This window comes from Falco rusticolus, chromosome 8 (assembly GCF_015220075.1).
Source record: "Falco rusticolus isolate bFalRus1 chromosome 8, bFalRus1.pri, whole genome shotgun sequence".
In the NCBI taxonomy this organism is placed as follows: domain Eukaryota; kingdom Metazoa; phylum Chordata; class Aves; order Falconiformes; family Falconidae; genus Falco; species Falco rusticolus.
Genome location: NC_051194.1, coordinates 961 through 15,825, shown reverse-complemented (window position 1 = coordinate 15,825; position 14,865 = coordinate 961). Strand labels below are relative to the sequence as shown.

General features: G+C 53.3%; 1 protein-coding gene and 1 long non-coding RNA gene across 4 annotated transcripts; both read right to left on the bottom strand.

Moving 5' to 3' along the window:
• Positions 1-1,004: 1,004 nt before the first annotated feature.
• Positions 1,005-6,030, bottom strand: LOC119152122. Of its 2 annotated transcripts, XM_037396905.1 has the most exons (4): positions 5,819-6,030; positions 4,969-5,016; positions 3,515-3,708; positions 1,005-2,527 (listed from the first exon to the last, which is right to left on the bottom strand). In XM_037396905.1, exons 1-4 carry the CDS (start codon positions 6,002-6,004, stop codon positions 2,326-2,328), a joined length of 630 nt encoding a protein of 209 aa, XP_037252802.1. In that variant the 5' UTR covers positions 6,005-6,030; the 3' UTR covers positions 1,005-2,325. The 2 variants fall into 2 exon arrangements, with proteins under 2 accessions (XP_037252802.1, XP_037252803.1); XM_037396906.1 differs by lacking the exon at positions 4,969-5,016.
• A 3,605-nt stretch (positions 6,031-9,635) lies between these two features.
• Positions 9,636-13,629, bottom strand: LOC119152125. 2 transcript variants are annotated; one of them, XR_005105683.1, is made up of 5 exons: positions 13,474-13,629; positions 12,628-12,675; positions 11,836-11,872; positions 11,048-11,179; positions 9,636-9,697 (listed from the first exon to the last, which is right to left on the bottom strand). It is a non-coding gene; the product is annotated as an uncharacterized LOC119152125 (long non-coding RNA). The 2 variants fall into 2 exon arrangements; XR_005105684.1 differs by lacking the exon at positions 11,836-11,872 and having other exon boundaries at positions 13,474-13,625.
• Between the last annotated feature and the right edge of the window lie 1,236 nt (positions 13,630-14,865).

The window sequence follows — 14,865 nt, the reverse complement described above, 5'->3', positions numbered from 1 at the left end:
CCTGCCTACCGGGCCGCCCCGCGGGGCCGGGCCTGGCGCGTCCCCACAGCAGCGGGAACTGCCGCGGGGCCGAGGCCGCTCTCGGCGGCGGGGTGGCCCCAGGGCCGGCTCCGCTGACTGCCTGGAGGGAGACTGAAAGCAGCCCGCAGCCAGCTGCGGGGGCCCGGCTCCGGACCGAGAGGCGGAGCGGGCCGCGGGTGAGAGCGTGAGGGGCCCGAGGCAGCTCTGCCCCAAGCACCTTCCCTGGCAGTTCGTGGCAGTGCAGCAGTGACCCCACAAGTTCTGTGCGCTACATATAGTGTAGTTTATGGAACTGCATGTATAATTAATTCAGAGCAAAGGCTTTCACTTAAAGTGTTAAGAAACACAGGGAGTCAGAAAACAGATATAGACCCAGGCTGAAAAACAATGCTGCCTCAGCGAGGACCCACCAGGGCCAGCACTCACAGAAACTGGTACAGTCTTGAGCCATGTTAACCAAGCCTTGGTGATACTCTTTGTTATTTACCCTAAGGGCAGTGAGGTGCTGGCACAGGCTGCTCAGAGCAGCTGTACGTGCCCCGCCCCTGGCAGCACTCAAAGGCCAGGCTGGATGGGGCTGGGGGCAACCTGGGCTAGTGGGAGGCATGCCTGCCCCTGTGGCAGGGCATTGGACTGGATGATATTTAAGGTCCCTTCCAACCCAAACCATCCTGTGAATCTGTGATATATACCCATTACCTAATGCCCATCACCAACACCACATTGTTGTGCTGACATGTGCCCACACCACTGTCCCTAGCAGCGTACCTGCATGGGCAAAGAGGCCTGCAGCATGCTGCACTGCAGCTGAAGCAAATGTGACATGTTGGCCAACCCCAAAAGTGGCATCAGATCTCTCATACCCACATAAAGCAGATGAGATTGCAGATTCAAAATCTCATTCCAGAAGAAGCATGTGTAGGAAACCATGCAGAGATAGAAGTTTGTTTTTCAGAGTGTTTTTGCAATGAATATTACATCGGTTAAGAGACTTTCCAGCTTGTAGAACCTTTATTTTCTATGTGCGTAGTTCAACTGTAGTCAGGCTGGTACAAAACTACCCACATCAGTCCCTAAGGTCAGTGAGAATCGAGTATGTCAGCTTTAGGATGAGGAAGGCTGAATCAGCCCTGCTGGGATTCCAAGCTGCAAACTCAGTTCCAAGCATTTAAGCCCCAGGGCATGGTTTTGACCTGCATACTCCATCATAAATACATGCCTCAGTGCTCATTATTCAGTACCACAATCAGGTTGGGGTGTTGTTTTTTTTTCTTTTCTGTATTTTGCCTTCGCAGGAGTATATAGTTCACCAATGTCTTAGTGAAACGAGTGAACATCGCAGTTCTCGTGTTGAAGGAGAAGCAGGAATCATAAATGATTTTAGTCAGGAATATCCTCAAAGAGTGACCCCTGAGAAACGCTGGAGATACAGGGAGGAATGCAGGTGTCATAGCAACTGAAATAAGAAGCAACTGTACATGTCCTCAGGAAAGATGCTGGAATGTATCCTGAAGAACTGCTGAAACAGTTTGTGTGGATGCCATTTTGGGGCCAGCTGGAGGCAAATCACTGCTTAATTAGGCCATCTAGCCTGAGCAAGAGTAATTCAGAAAGTTGTTAAAGAAAACATATTTTGAATTAAGAAATTTAAAGTGCCGAAGCTGCTAGATGGCAGAACCAGGACTCATCCCTCATATAGCCCTAATCCAAGGCTGGTTTAAAACCCAGTCCAGTTAATCAGTGGGAGAACAGAGAAACAATAGATGATCAATTTGTGCACAGAGGTGCTCTCAAACACAGGTGTTTTTAGAAAAATTGGTATATGTGAATAGGAACTGCTTGTTCAAAGACTAAGCACGCTTGAAGGAGTGTGTGAGTTAAAGCAGGCAGAAAGAACATCACGATCCAAGGAGGAGCCTGGAACAGAGGCAGAGACTGGAACCGAACAGATCAATCAACTGGGACAGAGTCAGGTGATGGATTCGCAGAACTGACAGGACTAAAGGAAACTTCTAAAAACTTCAGATGTTGACTATTGATCTGAGAAGTGTAAGCTGTGCCATACCCCTTGTTTCTCTGCCACTCACTGGGGTGGTGGCCCAGCTCTGAGTTGTGACTAAATCAAGCCTAGCGGTACATACATCTGTGTAAATTTTTCCTTTAACAGTCAATACTGCTATAGTTGCCATTTAAATAACTGACTGAACATCAAGTGTTACTAATAGAAACTTGATAAGCGTAGAGTTTCATGAAGATGGGTGGACACTTCCAATCCAACTTGCCACACTGGTGATGGAAATCAAACTAGCCATGTCCTTTTTCCAGACAGCAGAAGAAATTGCTCGCTGCATGCAACGCAACTTGATCGCTTTCAAAATGCCTCTCCTGGACGAGACTGCTCCCTGCAAGTTTCTCTTCCTCTCCGTTGATAATATAAGGAGCGATAGCAACTGGTTCAGACCAAGTAATCCCAATGGAGGCTGGCAACACAACTAAGGCAGGAGGCCTACATGTGGTAACAGAGAATTAGATACAGAAAAGCAGGGTTTGTCCCCAGACCTTACATTCTTAACACCACAGCCTCTGAATACAGAAAGGCTGCTAAGTGACTTAACAGTAAGAAGGTTATCACCACACGTCTGTGACAACAGGAGAAGCTCTCGTACGTACCCACTGTTCAGTTCCTGGCTTAGTTTAGCCTTTCAGCTTTAAGAACAGAAAAGCTAAATCTGAGTTACAACAAATCAGCAAGTTTAGTTCATGCCAATACACAGAACTACACTATCTCCCAGAACAGAGAATAAGAACCTCACGTTTTAGAAAGACAAAGTCAGGACAGTATTACTGTTAGACTGCAACACTACCAGAATTGTTCCTGATTTGTATTAAGTAGAACAGTAAGCCATAACATGTTAAAAAATACAGAGGAGAGGTTTATGTAGCCAAGGACCCCTTACTCCAACTTGTAACTGATAAATCAACTGAAATCTATTAATCGGGTATGCATTAACACACACAAAGCAAACGTAGTAAGACACAAGTTTAGGCTTAAGGGTCAAGTCAGTGGAGCCTTCCCTGGAGAGAGGCTCTTTCCTCTAACCAGCTCGTCCCGTTTGTCAGCCTCCTAGGATTCAAAGATGCAACCAAAGTCAAGTTTTGCCAGAGCAGCTGCTTGATTTCTAGTAGGAAAAGCCTGTTCACTCAGCAGCTTTGCTCCTGAAATGCATTAATGAGTCCTTGTCCCAGTTTCAGAGGGACGAGGCAAAGACTTGCCTCGCAAAAGTACCGAGTATAATATACACACACACACACAGAGGAGCTTGTCTGATCCGCCAGTGTAATAGATTTCTGTCCTATAAACTCTTCAAGAGTTTGTGGTGTGTAAAACGCTGTAAATTGAGCCGTCCCTTGTTCCCATGAATATCATAGCAGGCATACGGTGACGGAAAGGCTATGAGAGCATCCATCCAAGAATGGCAGAATAGCATCTTACTGTGTCTCTCGGCTTCTGGAGTCACACGACTTTATCCAAAGACTGGCAGCTTTATCCAAGCGTTGTTTAAACGGCTTGTGCTCTACGTCCTGCTGCTGCTCTCCTGTTACATCCATGGCATCGACGCTCAAATCTGAAAGCAGCGACCAAGGAAAGCGGTCTATGAACACACAAGTGTTATGGCCTGTGGCAACCTGAGGAAATTAAAAGACAGAATTTTTCAGCCAGCAGGGTAAGGACGTGCCATACTGGGAGAGCGTGTTCAGCTAGGGCCAAGTGACCCACAGGGAATAAAACGCACGGTGCAGCACGCTAAATGGCCCTCCCAGGTATGGGGTTTGCCTTGGCGTCCCAGAAGGACCGTTTCCAACTTCCAAGAAAACGTTACCCTGAAAGCTAGACACACTTAAGGCAAAAAGCCAAAAGCAAATCCCTCAAAGACCAGAACCATGTTTAGGAACAGGAGTTAAGCCTAAAATTGGTTGAAAGCTGCCTCCTACCTCTTCCCCCGCCACCTTTCCCCCTTCAACATCAGCACATTTCCTTGTGATCCCTTTTCACAAAAAAAGGATTGAGGCCTGTGGTATCAGCTTGGTACCGAAGCACCACAATGCACTTGCTGGCTACATGCTCTCTTAGAAGGCTGACAGCTTCGCCGCACACAACAGCCAAGGCTTCCAGTCTCTCTGGCCTTCCCACGCCCTGTGAAACGTGAGGAAGGCAAAGACCCAGAACATCTCGGGGGGGTTCTGGAGGAAGTCAAGATGCACTACATCTAGAGCCCAACACACTACCCAAAGGAATTACCACAGCAGAACAAGAGGCAGGAACGATCAGTAGACAGGCAGATAACATGCATGGCAGTAATATCCAGTCAGACTTGCAGGACTTCCAGTCACTTCATCCCTCAACTTTGTTTTGAATTTAGTTAAAAGATAATCATATTCTTAACGCTCATTCTGCTTTTACAAGTGCTGGAGGAAGGCTAACACGTAGCATTGGCATTACAGTCAGAATTCAAGTACAAAAATCACAGCAAAGCTGTGCCTTGTCAAGTGACTTCTAAAGCAGGCTCTTGAGCCTTTCAACAAGACAGTCCAATCTGGAGTCACAAGAGAGCTGTGCCAGCTCCGTCAGTACGGCTGAGCTCTCTGACAAAGTACACCGCCGTACAGAAATGTAAGTGGGTTTATACCTCAGGCTCATTTACAATCTAGAAAAATAATACAGCTTGACTGGATGCGCTGGTTTAAGCGCCCAGCAGGCCTGGCTCCGTAACCACCAGGGACCACCAATTCCTCCCTGGCTGCTGCCCAAGCCGCAGCGCAGCACTCGGAAGCAGCGGGCACACGGAGCCTTGTGGGCCCTCAGCAAGTACAATAGTTATCCCTCCGTAGTCAGCAGTCCGACTCACAAGCACAAGGCACATGTGGAAAAGAAACATCTAGACTGACCTTCAGTTTAGCTCCCCTTGATTTGTCAACATACAATTCCGGATGAACCTAGGCTCAAAGAAAAAACAAAAGAGCCCCGTTTCACTGGGAAGCAAATCCAAAGGCAACTCTTCCCCTCGGCTGCTCTGGCCCAGGAGCTGACTATTAAGACACAGGATCAGCAAGACACCTGAGCTGCTACCTCCCAACCCTCCCCGGTAGTTAAACGCTTGCCCTTTGTAATACTTCTTAGAGAAATCAGCAGTCAGGGGCGAGGGGTGGGGATTCCATCGCTGGCTTTCTTTTCCTTCCCTTGCCCGCTCGCAGGGGCGGGAAGAGGCTCCTGAGCCACCCCCCCTGCGACAGCGTTACCGCAGGCCCCAAGGCAGCCTCTGCGGCCCGCGGGGGCCGGCAGCCCCAGCCGGCTGCCACGGCTCAGGCCAGCGGCTGGGGGAAAGACAAAGCCCCGCGCAGGGCTGCGGCGGCTGCCCGGGCAGCCCGGAGGCGGCGGGTGGGCGGCGGGGCGCCGCGGGCCGACCCCTCTCCCGGGCCCCGCCGCCACAAGCGAGCACCGGGGCCGCCCCGCCGCCGCTCCTCGCCGAGGTAGCGGCGCAGCTCCGAGAGAAAAAAAAAAAAAAAACAACACCCAAAAAGGGCAGCCCCGTGAGGAGCCCGCTGACCACCGTCACTGCCGGGGAGACGAGAACCGGCGGCAGCCCCGCCGGTCACGGGCCGGGCCGCCCGCCTGCCTCAGCCCGCCCGCCGCCGGCACCAGGCGCTCCCTGCCGCGGCCGAGCGCCAGGCCGCCACATCCCCCCCGACCGGGCCGCTGCCCGCCGGCCCCCGCCCGCCCTTCAGCCCGAGCGCTCACCCAGCGCGCCGCCGCACGTCCCGGCCCGAAACTCTTCCAGGTTCCCGGCGAAGGCTCCGCACCTCCACGGCCACTCCAGCGCGCCGCGCGGGCCGGAAATGAACCCACCTTCCGGGGCCGTATGCGTAGCCCAAACGTACGAGGCCGAAAGCCCCGCCCCTTTGGCGTCACGTCGTTTCTGCGCATGCGCTGCCCGATTGTTGGAGCGCTGCTGCCATCTAGCGAAATATATTTGGGTACTGCAGCCGGCCCTGTTGGTGGATCGCTGCTGCCACCTAGCGAAATAAAAATGGGTACTGCAGCCGGCCCTGTTGGTGGAGCGCTGCTGCCACCTAGCGAAATATAAATGGGTACTGCAGCCGGCCCGGTTGGTGGATCTCTGCTGCCATCTAGCGAAATATATTTGGGTACTGCAACCGGCCCTGTTGGTGGATCGCTGCTGCCATCTAGCGAAATATATTTGGGTACTGCAGCCGGCCCTGTTGGTGGATCGCTGCTGCCACCTAGCGAAATTTTAATGGGTACTGCAGCCGGCCCTGTTGGTGGAGCGCTGCTGCCACCTAGCGAAATATAATTGGGTACTGCAGCCACCCGGTTGATGGAGCGCTGCTGCCACCTAGCGAAATAAAAATGGGTACTGCAGCCGGCCCTGTTGGTGGAGCGCTGCTGCCACCTAGCGAAATATATTAGGGTACTGCAACCGGCCCTGTTGGTGGAGCGCTGCTGCCACCTAGCGAAACTTAATTGGGTACTGCAGCCGGCCCTGTTGGTGGATCGCTGCTGCCACCTAGCGAAATAAAAATGGGTACTGCAGCCGGCCCTGTTGGTGGAGCGCTGCTGCCATCTAGCGAAATATAAAAGGGTACTGCAGCCGGCCCGGTTGGTGGATCTCTGCTGCCCTCTAGCGAAATATATTTGGGTACTGCAGCCGGCCCTGTTGGTGGATCGCTGCTGCCACCTAGCGAAATAAAAATGGGTACTGCAGCCGGCCCTGTTGGTGGATCGCTGCTGCCATCTAGCGAAATATATTTGGGTACTGCAACCGGCCCTGTTGGTGGATCTCTGCTGCCATCTAGCGAAATATAAATGGGTACTGCAACCGGCCCTGTTGGTGGATCGCTGCTGCCATCTAGCGAAATATATTTGGGTACTGCAGCCGGCCCTGTTGGTGGATCGCTGCTGCCACCTAGCGAAAGATATTTGGGTACTGCAGCCGGCCCTGTTGGTGAAGCGCTGCTGCCATCTAGCGAAACATAATTGGGTACTGCAGCCGCCCGGTTGGTGGAGGTCCTTTCCTGCTATTTTGTGACTTGTGTTGGAAGTGCCTGGCACCAGGTTCGAGTATTAAGGCAGAAAGCCCCAGGGCCTCGTACCTCTGGGTGGTACATGCTGTGTCACACCAGCTACGGTGCCTTCCTGCTTTACAAATGCAATCAGTTTTGGCAAGTTTACAAAACTAGTGCTTTATCAGGAAGGTGTCTTTGGATTTCAGCTTACCCCTTTCTACTTTTCATATGCCTACATCGCAAGAAAAAGAAAGGGGTTTGCTTCTCAGGTTTGCTCCAGTTACTCGGCAATTCAGGCATGACCACAGCAGAGCTGTTTTCCTACAGTCTTTTTTGTTTCCAGAATCCTCCCTCCCCTCCCTAGAGAGGGCTATGTGCAGGGCAAAGCGGACACTATGAGTAGGGACGACTGAGTAAAGTTACCAAAGGGCCCGTGGTGCCTTCCTCGCAGCAAGGGACTGATTTCAGTTTTTCTATGCTTGGATGACTTTCGCAGCTCAGAGTTTGGTTAAATCTACTCGTGGGGCAGCACTTGAACGTCTGTTGAGTGATTCCATACTGGACAACAGCAGCCACACCCAGACAAAAGTCTCCTCGGGGACAGACACGATAGCAGACTTCGTGTGGGCTGACCTCACCTTTTGCTTGCAACCGGCACCTTATTTTGCAAAGGAATCTTTGAAACCCTCTTTCTTTGAGACAAGGGACTGTAAGGGCCAAGGGCCAAAGCAGCCACGCTGCAGCCTGGAGCCCGACGGTGGCTTCTCAGGTTCCAGCAATGGCTGTGGAGCACAGCTCTTGTGTCACCAAGCAGAGCGCCTGACACCCTGAAGTGCCTCGGCGCCCCGGGGGTGTGAAGCCTCTGTCTGGGGATCAGGCAGCCTCCCACCACAGGTCTTGCTGAGCTAAATGACTCTGCAGAGGCTGTAAAATTGTCTCGGAGTGCTGTGCTGCTTAAGATGAAGTGCTTCCGATAGCTCAAGCTAGCCGCCCACTCAGCTCTTACGAGCTGTACCTCCATATGCCATGGGAAGAAGTATTTAACGCAGTAACTCCAACTCTCGGCTTGGCACCCAAACCCGTAGATCAAGCAGTCCATTTATTCTTATTATTGGAAGTCTCCTTCCTCCCTCCAAAGCCTGTCGTGCTTCCCTCCCTGGGCGAGGGCCCTACTCGTCTCGCATATCCAGCAAGCAGCCTCTCGAGTGCAGTTTCCACAGGCACATCTTCTTGATCCGGCAGGTCAACGTAGGTATCTAGCGTCTGATCGTCGATACCGGGATCAATCGCACAGAAAGCAGTCTTCAGATCATCTGCCTTCCCCCCTCTGTTCCAAAACAACACAGTCACCATTACGTTGTGGTATGTGAAAAGAACATTACTTACTTGTGTCACACTGAGAATCCATGTTGCCCGAAATGCAGAGCAGAGATGTCTTTTGATACAGTCATCTCTGCCTCTACTAGCATCCGTTGTTAAAACACATGTGCAATAAAGACTGGTGAATGCTAAACGTTAACACTGACCGGAAGTTAAGAAATCTTAGATTGATGGATAACCTGGGAAGACCTTAATTTCACTCTATTGTGCATTGATATCCCTTATTACAGAACTGTACTTCTTGCTAATCCAGCGCCCACGTTGGACAGGATTTCACTTCACAGGCACCTGCCCACCTCTGGCGTTCTCCTCGGTGCTCGGTGTGGCACCAGACTTTTTTTCAATGCAGTAATTGCCTCTCGTTTTGAGGTGGAATTATTTCTCAGATTTGCACCCGTTGTCAGTCCTATTTGCTCTTCCCACTCCTCAGAACCAGTCTCTGAAGACGTACAGGATTTTACCGCTATTTTTGGAGAGCTGAGGAGTGTGGATAACTGGCTAGCTGGAAAAGTTCACATAAACATAGTCTAGCTGGCTGGACAAAAATGCGCATCGCTCTCAGCTTATCTGAAGTAAAGCACAATACGCTGCCTTTGGCTGTTCTTGTTACACAATAACAGGAAGATTTCGGTGGGAAAAGGGATGTTGCAGGTGGGAACAGATAACTACAGAAGAGAAACTAGGGGTGGGCTGATATTTAGGCAACTCACCAATAATGAGCTTAACTTTTGTAATACGTATGAGCTAATTATAACAAGGCATAAAAGGTGACTGTAAGGCACAATAAACGAAGTCTGCTGATCACTCATATTGATTGACTGTGTCTTCCCTCCGTCGCGGACAGAGGAGCACTGTACCGAAGGGGATTAGTGGACAAACTGATCTCTGCTCGCTGTCTGCCACGCCAAGTTCTTTGGGTCGGGGACTGCTGCTCGCAGTGTTCCGCAGAGCCGGGCTCAGCCAGGTCTCGGCATTCACTGCAACGGGCACAGCCCTGTAGCGCAGGGAGGCCTGCGCTGGCCACGCACACTGCGTCACTGCGGGGTTCCCTCTGCACGCGCGGTCCTGAGCTACTGTCCCATCAGCCCCCTTCCCTCCATACTTACAGTAGATCTCCCAGCTTGTTCTTCAGCTGGCTCAGTAACTCCTGCTTCCCCCCTGACATCCTGGCTCCGGGCTTGGCCACGAAAGCTTCAGCGCTCCCCGCCTCCTCCTGAAAGAAATTACAGCTGTGTTAGCACCGAACATGTGTTCCGGTCTGCACAGGAGCTGCCTCTCAACGTGCCGAAAATAACGCGGCTCCCTAGAAAGGGAATTCCACGTGAAAGAGTGGAAAGAGAGAGAAAGATATGGGAAAACTCCATCACAGAAAAGGCACAAGCTTGCACTGCCATTGTCTGCAGAGGGCCTTCAGGTGTTAGAGCTTGTGGTGGGCACTCCAGCTTGTTAGTCTGATAAACCAGCTAGTCTTATAAAACTAATTAATCCCTAATGTAATCCATGCTCCTAAAAGGAAAGAGCCAATCCAAGAACTAGTGATGCAAGAGGTACAGCACTGAAGACCTCATTGACAACTTATCCTTATTCAAAGAATTAAACTGACGTTACTTAGGTTTTAGGGATTAAAGTAGAGATTGAATTAGGATTACATTTGTTTAGGGATTAGGGATAATTAGGGATAGGTCATTTGTGTGGGTCTCGCGAGGTACTACAAACACATCTGTCAGCACCTTTGCAAACGTGTCTCGAGTGCTCCAGGGTGGAAAAAAAATGGGACTCTCCTGAGAGGGTCTGCCCAACAAAACCAGAAAGGAAAGATCTTCCTGGAAATACCTTTCAGGAATGGCAGGAGAAACCGGCTCAAGCTTCTGGAAAGGCTGAGGAAAAGATGTCGAAGGATCAAAGAATGCTACCTCTCCCAGAGAGAACCTCGGATACAGTCGTGCTTAGTATGACGTGAAGAATTCTTGCAACGCTTCCTGGTCCCTGTATCATTGCCTGCTTCCCCATGTGCTGGGGTACGGTGCAATGGACATTGTGAGGTTGAAGGAACTTCCTCATGCCACAAGAAGCAGTCATTCCTTACATGTAAGTCTTGCTACTTAGTCATTCAGGCGCTTGTCTGCATTAATCTCGTCAGCAGAGAGTAACCCGGGAAACCCAAATACTGCTCTGCTGGACACTTCCCGGTCACGGCCACCAGTACCGGGGCAGGGAGAGGGGAGGAGGATGAGGCTTTTCAGCAGCAGGAAGCTGTTACTTTGGCTTGGCCATATAGCGCAGCATTAGCAGGGGCTCGAGCCCACTAGAAATACCTGCATGTCCGTGGTTCACGTGGCATCATTGTAAAGTGTGGCTACTTCAGCTATGTCTTCAGTATGCTCACCGTTTCAGCTTTTCTAGTGCACCTGAGTTTCCCTGGCTTTAAAGTTTTCAGTGTTTACACTAAGAAGAAGGTGAATTGAAGACACCGGCCACGAAAGTAATTCTCCCACCTTCCTAATGGGTATTTATTACCAATTAATCTCAGTGGAAACAAGCAGTGAAGAAAGCTTCCACATACCCATGCAGGGAAGCCATTTCCCTCTCTTAGAGCTCCCGTTGCTATTTCTTCCAGAAGCACATCCACCAGCTGACTGCTGGTCTTCCCCTCAGCCAGAGAACCCCACTGGTCAGCTCCGCCTGGAAATCACCTCTGCAACAGCAAAAAGACACCGAGCTGCTAGGAGAACGTGCCCACACATACTGGTTTTGTGTGAATCCCACTAGGAGCCTAAGGATAGATACAGATCTCCAGGCATGTGGTTGGTCTCCTAAGCTGTCTAAGGCAAAATGGAATACCCTGCAAGCACCTCTCAGGCCACTCCTAAAAGCCTAGGAGAAATGGGGTGTTGCAGGTGGGCTTAGGGGTTGGGGTTAGGGGTGTGGGAAAATCACCCTGAGGTGGGGGGAACTCGAGAAAATTGCGTCCTAACGGAAGCATAGTATTACGGAAAGCTTTTTTTAGGGTAGAATACAGAGATAGCCTGGAGGACGGTTGGCACGCACACAGGTCTGTATCGCCACAGTTCCCTAAGCAGCAGCTCAGCGCAGCGCCGACAGCGGTGACGGAGGACGCGCTGAAGGCAAAAAGCCAAAGCAAACCCCTCGAAGCCCAGAACCTTGCTCAGGAACACAGGAGTTAAGCCTAAAACCGGTGAAGCTGCCTCCGACCTGTTTCTCCCGCCACCTTTCCCCCTCCAAGTCAGCACCGTTCCTCGCGATCCCTTTTCGCAAACAAAAGACGGACGCCTGGCGGTCTCAGCTCGTACCGAAGCCCCACGATGCGCTTGCGGCTGCGTGCTCTCTCACAAGGCTGACAGCTTCTCTGCACGCAACAGCCGAGGCCCTGTGAAAGGGGAGGAAGGCAAACACCGATCACGTCTCGCAGGGGTCAGGAGGGAGTCGGGGTGCGCTGCAGTCAGAGCCCAACGCCTTACCCAAAGGAATTACCACAGCAGAACAAGAGGCAGGAGCGATCAGTAGACAGGCAGAAAACACGCACGGCAGCGATAACCCACGTCAGACTGGCAGGAACGCTTCCAGTCCGCTTCACCCCGCACTTTGTTTTGAATTTAGTTAAAAGTAATCAGATCTTAAGGCTCATTCTGGCTTTGAAGAGCTGCTGGAGAAAGGCTAACACGTGGCATGGGCGTTACAGTCGGAATTCCAGTATAAAAATCACGGCAAAGCTGTGCTTTGTCAAGCGACTTTCAAAGCAGGCTCTGGAGCCTTTCAACAAGACGTCAAATCTGGAGTCCCAAGGGAACTCTGTGCCAGCTCCATCAGTACACCTGAGCTCTCTGACAAAGTACACCGCCATACAGAAACGTAAGTGGGTTTATACCTCGGGCTCATTTACAATCTAGAAAAATAATACTGCCCGACCGGACGCGCTGCTTCAAGCGCCTAGCAGGCCTGGCTGCGTAACCACGAGGGACCGACAATCCTCCCCGGCCGTTGCCCGAGCCGCAGCGCAGCACTCGGAAGCAGCGGGCACACGGAGCCTCGCGGGCCCTCGGCAAGTACAAAGGTTATCCCTCCGTAGTCAGCAGTCCGACTCACAAGCACAAGGCACACGGGAAAAGTAACATCTCGACTGACCTTCGGTTCCGCTCCCCTTGATTTGTCAATGTACAATTCCAGACGAACCTAGGGACAAAGGAAAAACAAAAGACCCCCGTTTCACTGGGAAGCAAATCAAAAGGCCTCTTCCCCTCGGCTGCTCCGGAACCCGTAGCTGACTGTCACGACACAAGATCAGCCAGACACCTGAGTAGCTGCTGCCTCCCAGCCCATCCCGGTGGTAAACGCTTGCGGAGAAATCAGCAGTCGGGGGCGACGGGCTGGGGATTCTGCTACCGGCTTCTTTTTCTTGCCTTTGCGCCGCTCCCAGGGGCGGGAAGAGGCTCCTGAGCCACCCACCCCGCGACAGCGTTACCGCAGGCCCCAAGGCAGCCTCTGCGGCCCGCGGGGGCCGGCAGCCCCAGCCGGCTGCCACGGCTCAGGCCAGCGGCTGGGGGAAAGACAAAGCCCCGCGCAGGGCTGCGGCGGCTGCAGCGACTGCCCGGGCAGCCCAGAGGCGGCGGGTGGGCGGCAAGGCGCTGCGGGCCGACCCCTCTCCCGGGCGCCGCCGCCACAAGCGAGCACCGGGGCCGCCCCGCCGCCGCTCCTCGCCGAGGTAGCGGCGCGGCTCCGAGAGACAAAAAAAAAAAAAAAAAACCACCCACCCAAAAAGGGCAGCCCCGTGAGGAGCCCGCTGACCACCGTCCCTGCCGGGGAGACGAGAACCGGCGGCAGCCCCGCCGGTCCCGGGCCGGGCCGCCCGCCTGCCTCAGCCCGCCCGCCGCCGGCACCAGGCGCTCCCTGCCGCGGCCGAGCGCCGGGCCGCCACATCCCCCCGACTCGGCCGCTGCCCGCCGGCCCCCGCCCCCCAGCCCGAGCGCTCACCCAGCGCGCCGCCGCACGTCCCGGCCCGAAACTCTTCCAGGTTCCCGGCGAAGGCTCCGCACCCCACAGCCACTCCAGCGCGCCGCGCGGGCCGGAAATGAACCCACCTTCCGGGGCCGTATGCGTAGCCCATACGTACGAGGCCGGAAGCCCCGCCCCTTTGGCGTCACGTCGTTTCTGCGCATGCGCTGCCATAGTTGGAGCGCTGCTGCCATCTAGCGAAAATAATGGGTACTGCAGCCGGCCCTGTTGGTGGAGCGCTGCTGCCATCTAGCGAAATAAAAGGGTACTGCAGCCGCCCGTTGGTGGAGCGCTGCTGCCACTAGCGAAATTAATGGGTACTGCAGCCGGCCCTGTTGGTGGATCGCTGCTGCCACCTAGCGAAATAAAAGTGGGTACTGCAGCCGGCCCTGTTGGTGGAGCGCTGCTGCCACCTAGCGAAATATATTTGGGTACTGCAGCCACCCGGTTGGTGGAGCGCTGCTGCCACCTAGCGAAATATAAAAGGGTACTGCAGCCGGCCCGGTTGGTGGATCTCTGCTGCCACCTAGCGAAATATATGGGTACTGCAGCCGGCCCTGTTGGTGGAGCGCTGCTGCCACCTAGCGAATAACTTAATGGGTACTGCAGCCGGCCCTGTGGTGGCAGCGCTGCTGCCATCTAGCGAAATAAAAATTGGGTACTGCAGCCGGCCCGGTTGGGTGGATCTCTGCTGCCCTCTAGCGAATATATTTGGGTACTGCAGCCGGCCCTGTTGGTGGAGCGCTGCTGCCACCTAGCGAAATAAATGGGTACTGCAGCCGGCCCTGTTGGTGGAGCTCTGCTGCCACTAGCGAAATATATTTGGGTACTGCAGCCGGCCCGTTGGTGGATCTGCTGCCATCTAGCGAAATATGGGTACTGCAGCCGGCCCGTTGGTGGATCGCTGCTGCCACCTAGCGAAATATATTGGGTACTGCAGCCGGCCCTGTTGGTGGATCGCTGCTGCCATAGCGAAATTATTTGGGTACTGCAGCCGGCCCGGTTGGTGGATCGCTGCTGCCACCTAGCGAAATATATATGGGTACTGCAACCGGCCCGGTTGGTGGATCGCTGCTGCCATCTAGCGAAATATAAATGGGTACTGCAGCCGGCCCTGTTGGTGGATCGCTGCTGCCATCTAGCGAAATATATTTGGGTACTGCAGCCACCCGGTTGGTGGAGCGCTGCTGCCACCTAGCGAAACTTAATTGGGTACTGCAGCCGGCCCTGTTGGTGGAGCGCTGCTGCCACCTAGCGAAATAAAAATGGGTACTGCGTCCGGCGCTGTTGGTGGATCGCTGCTGCCACCTAGCGAAATAAAAGTGGGTACTGCAGCCGGCCCTGTTGGTGGAGCGCTGCTGCCATCTAGCG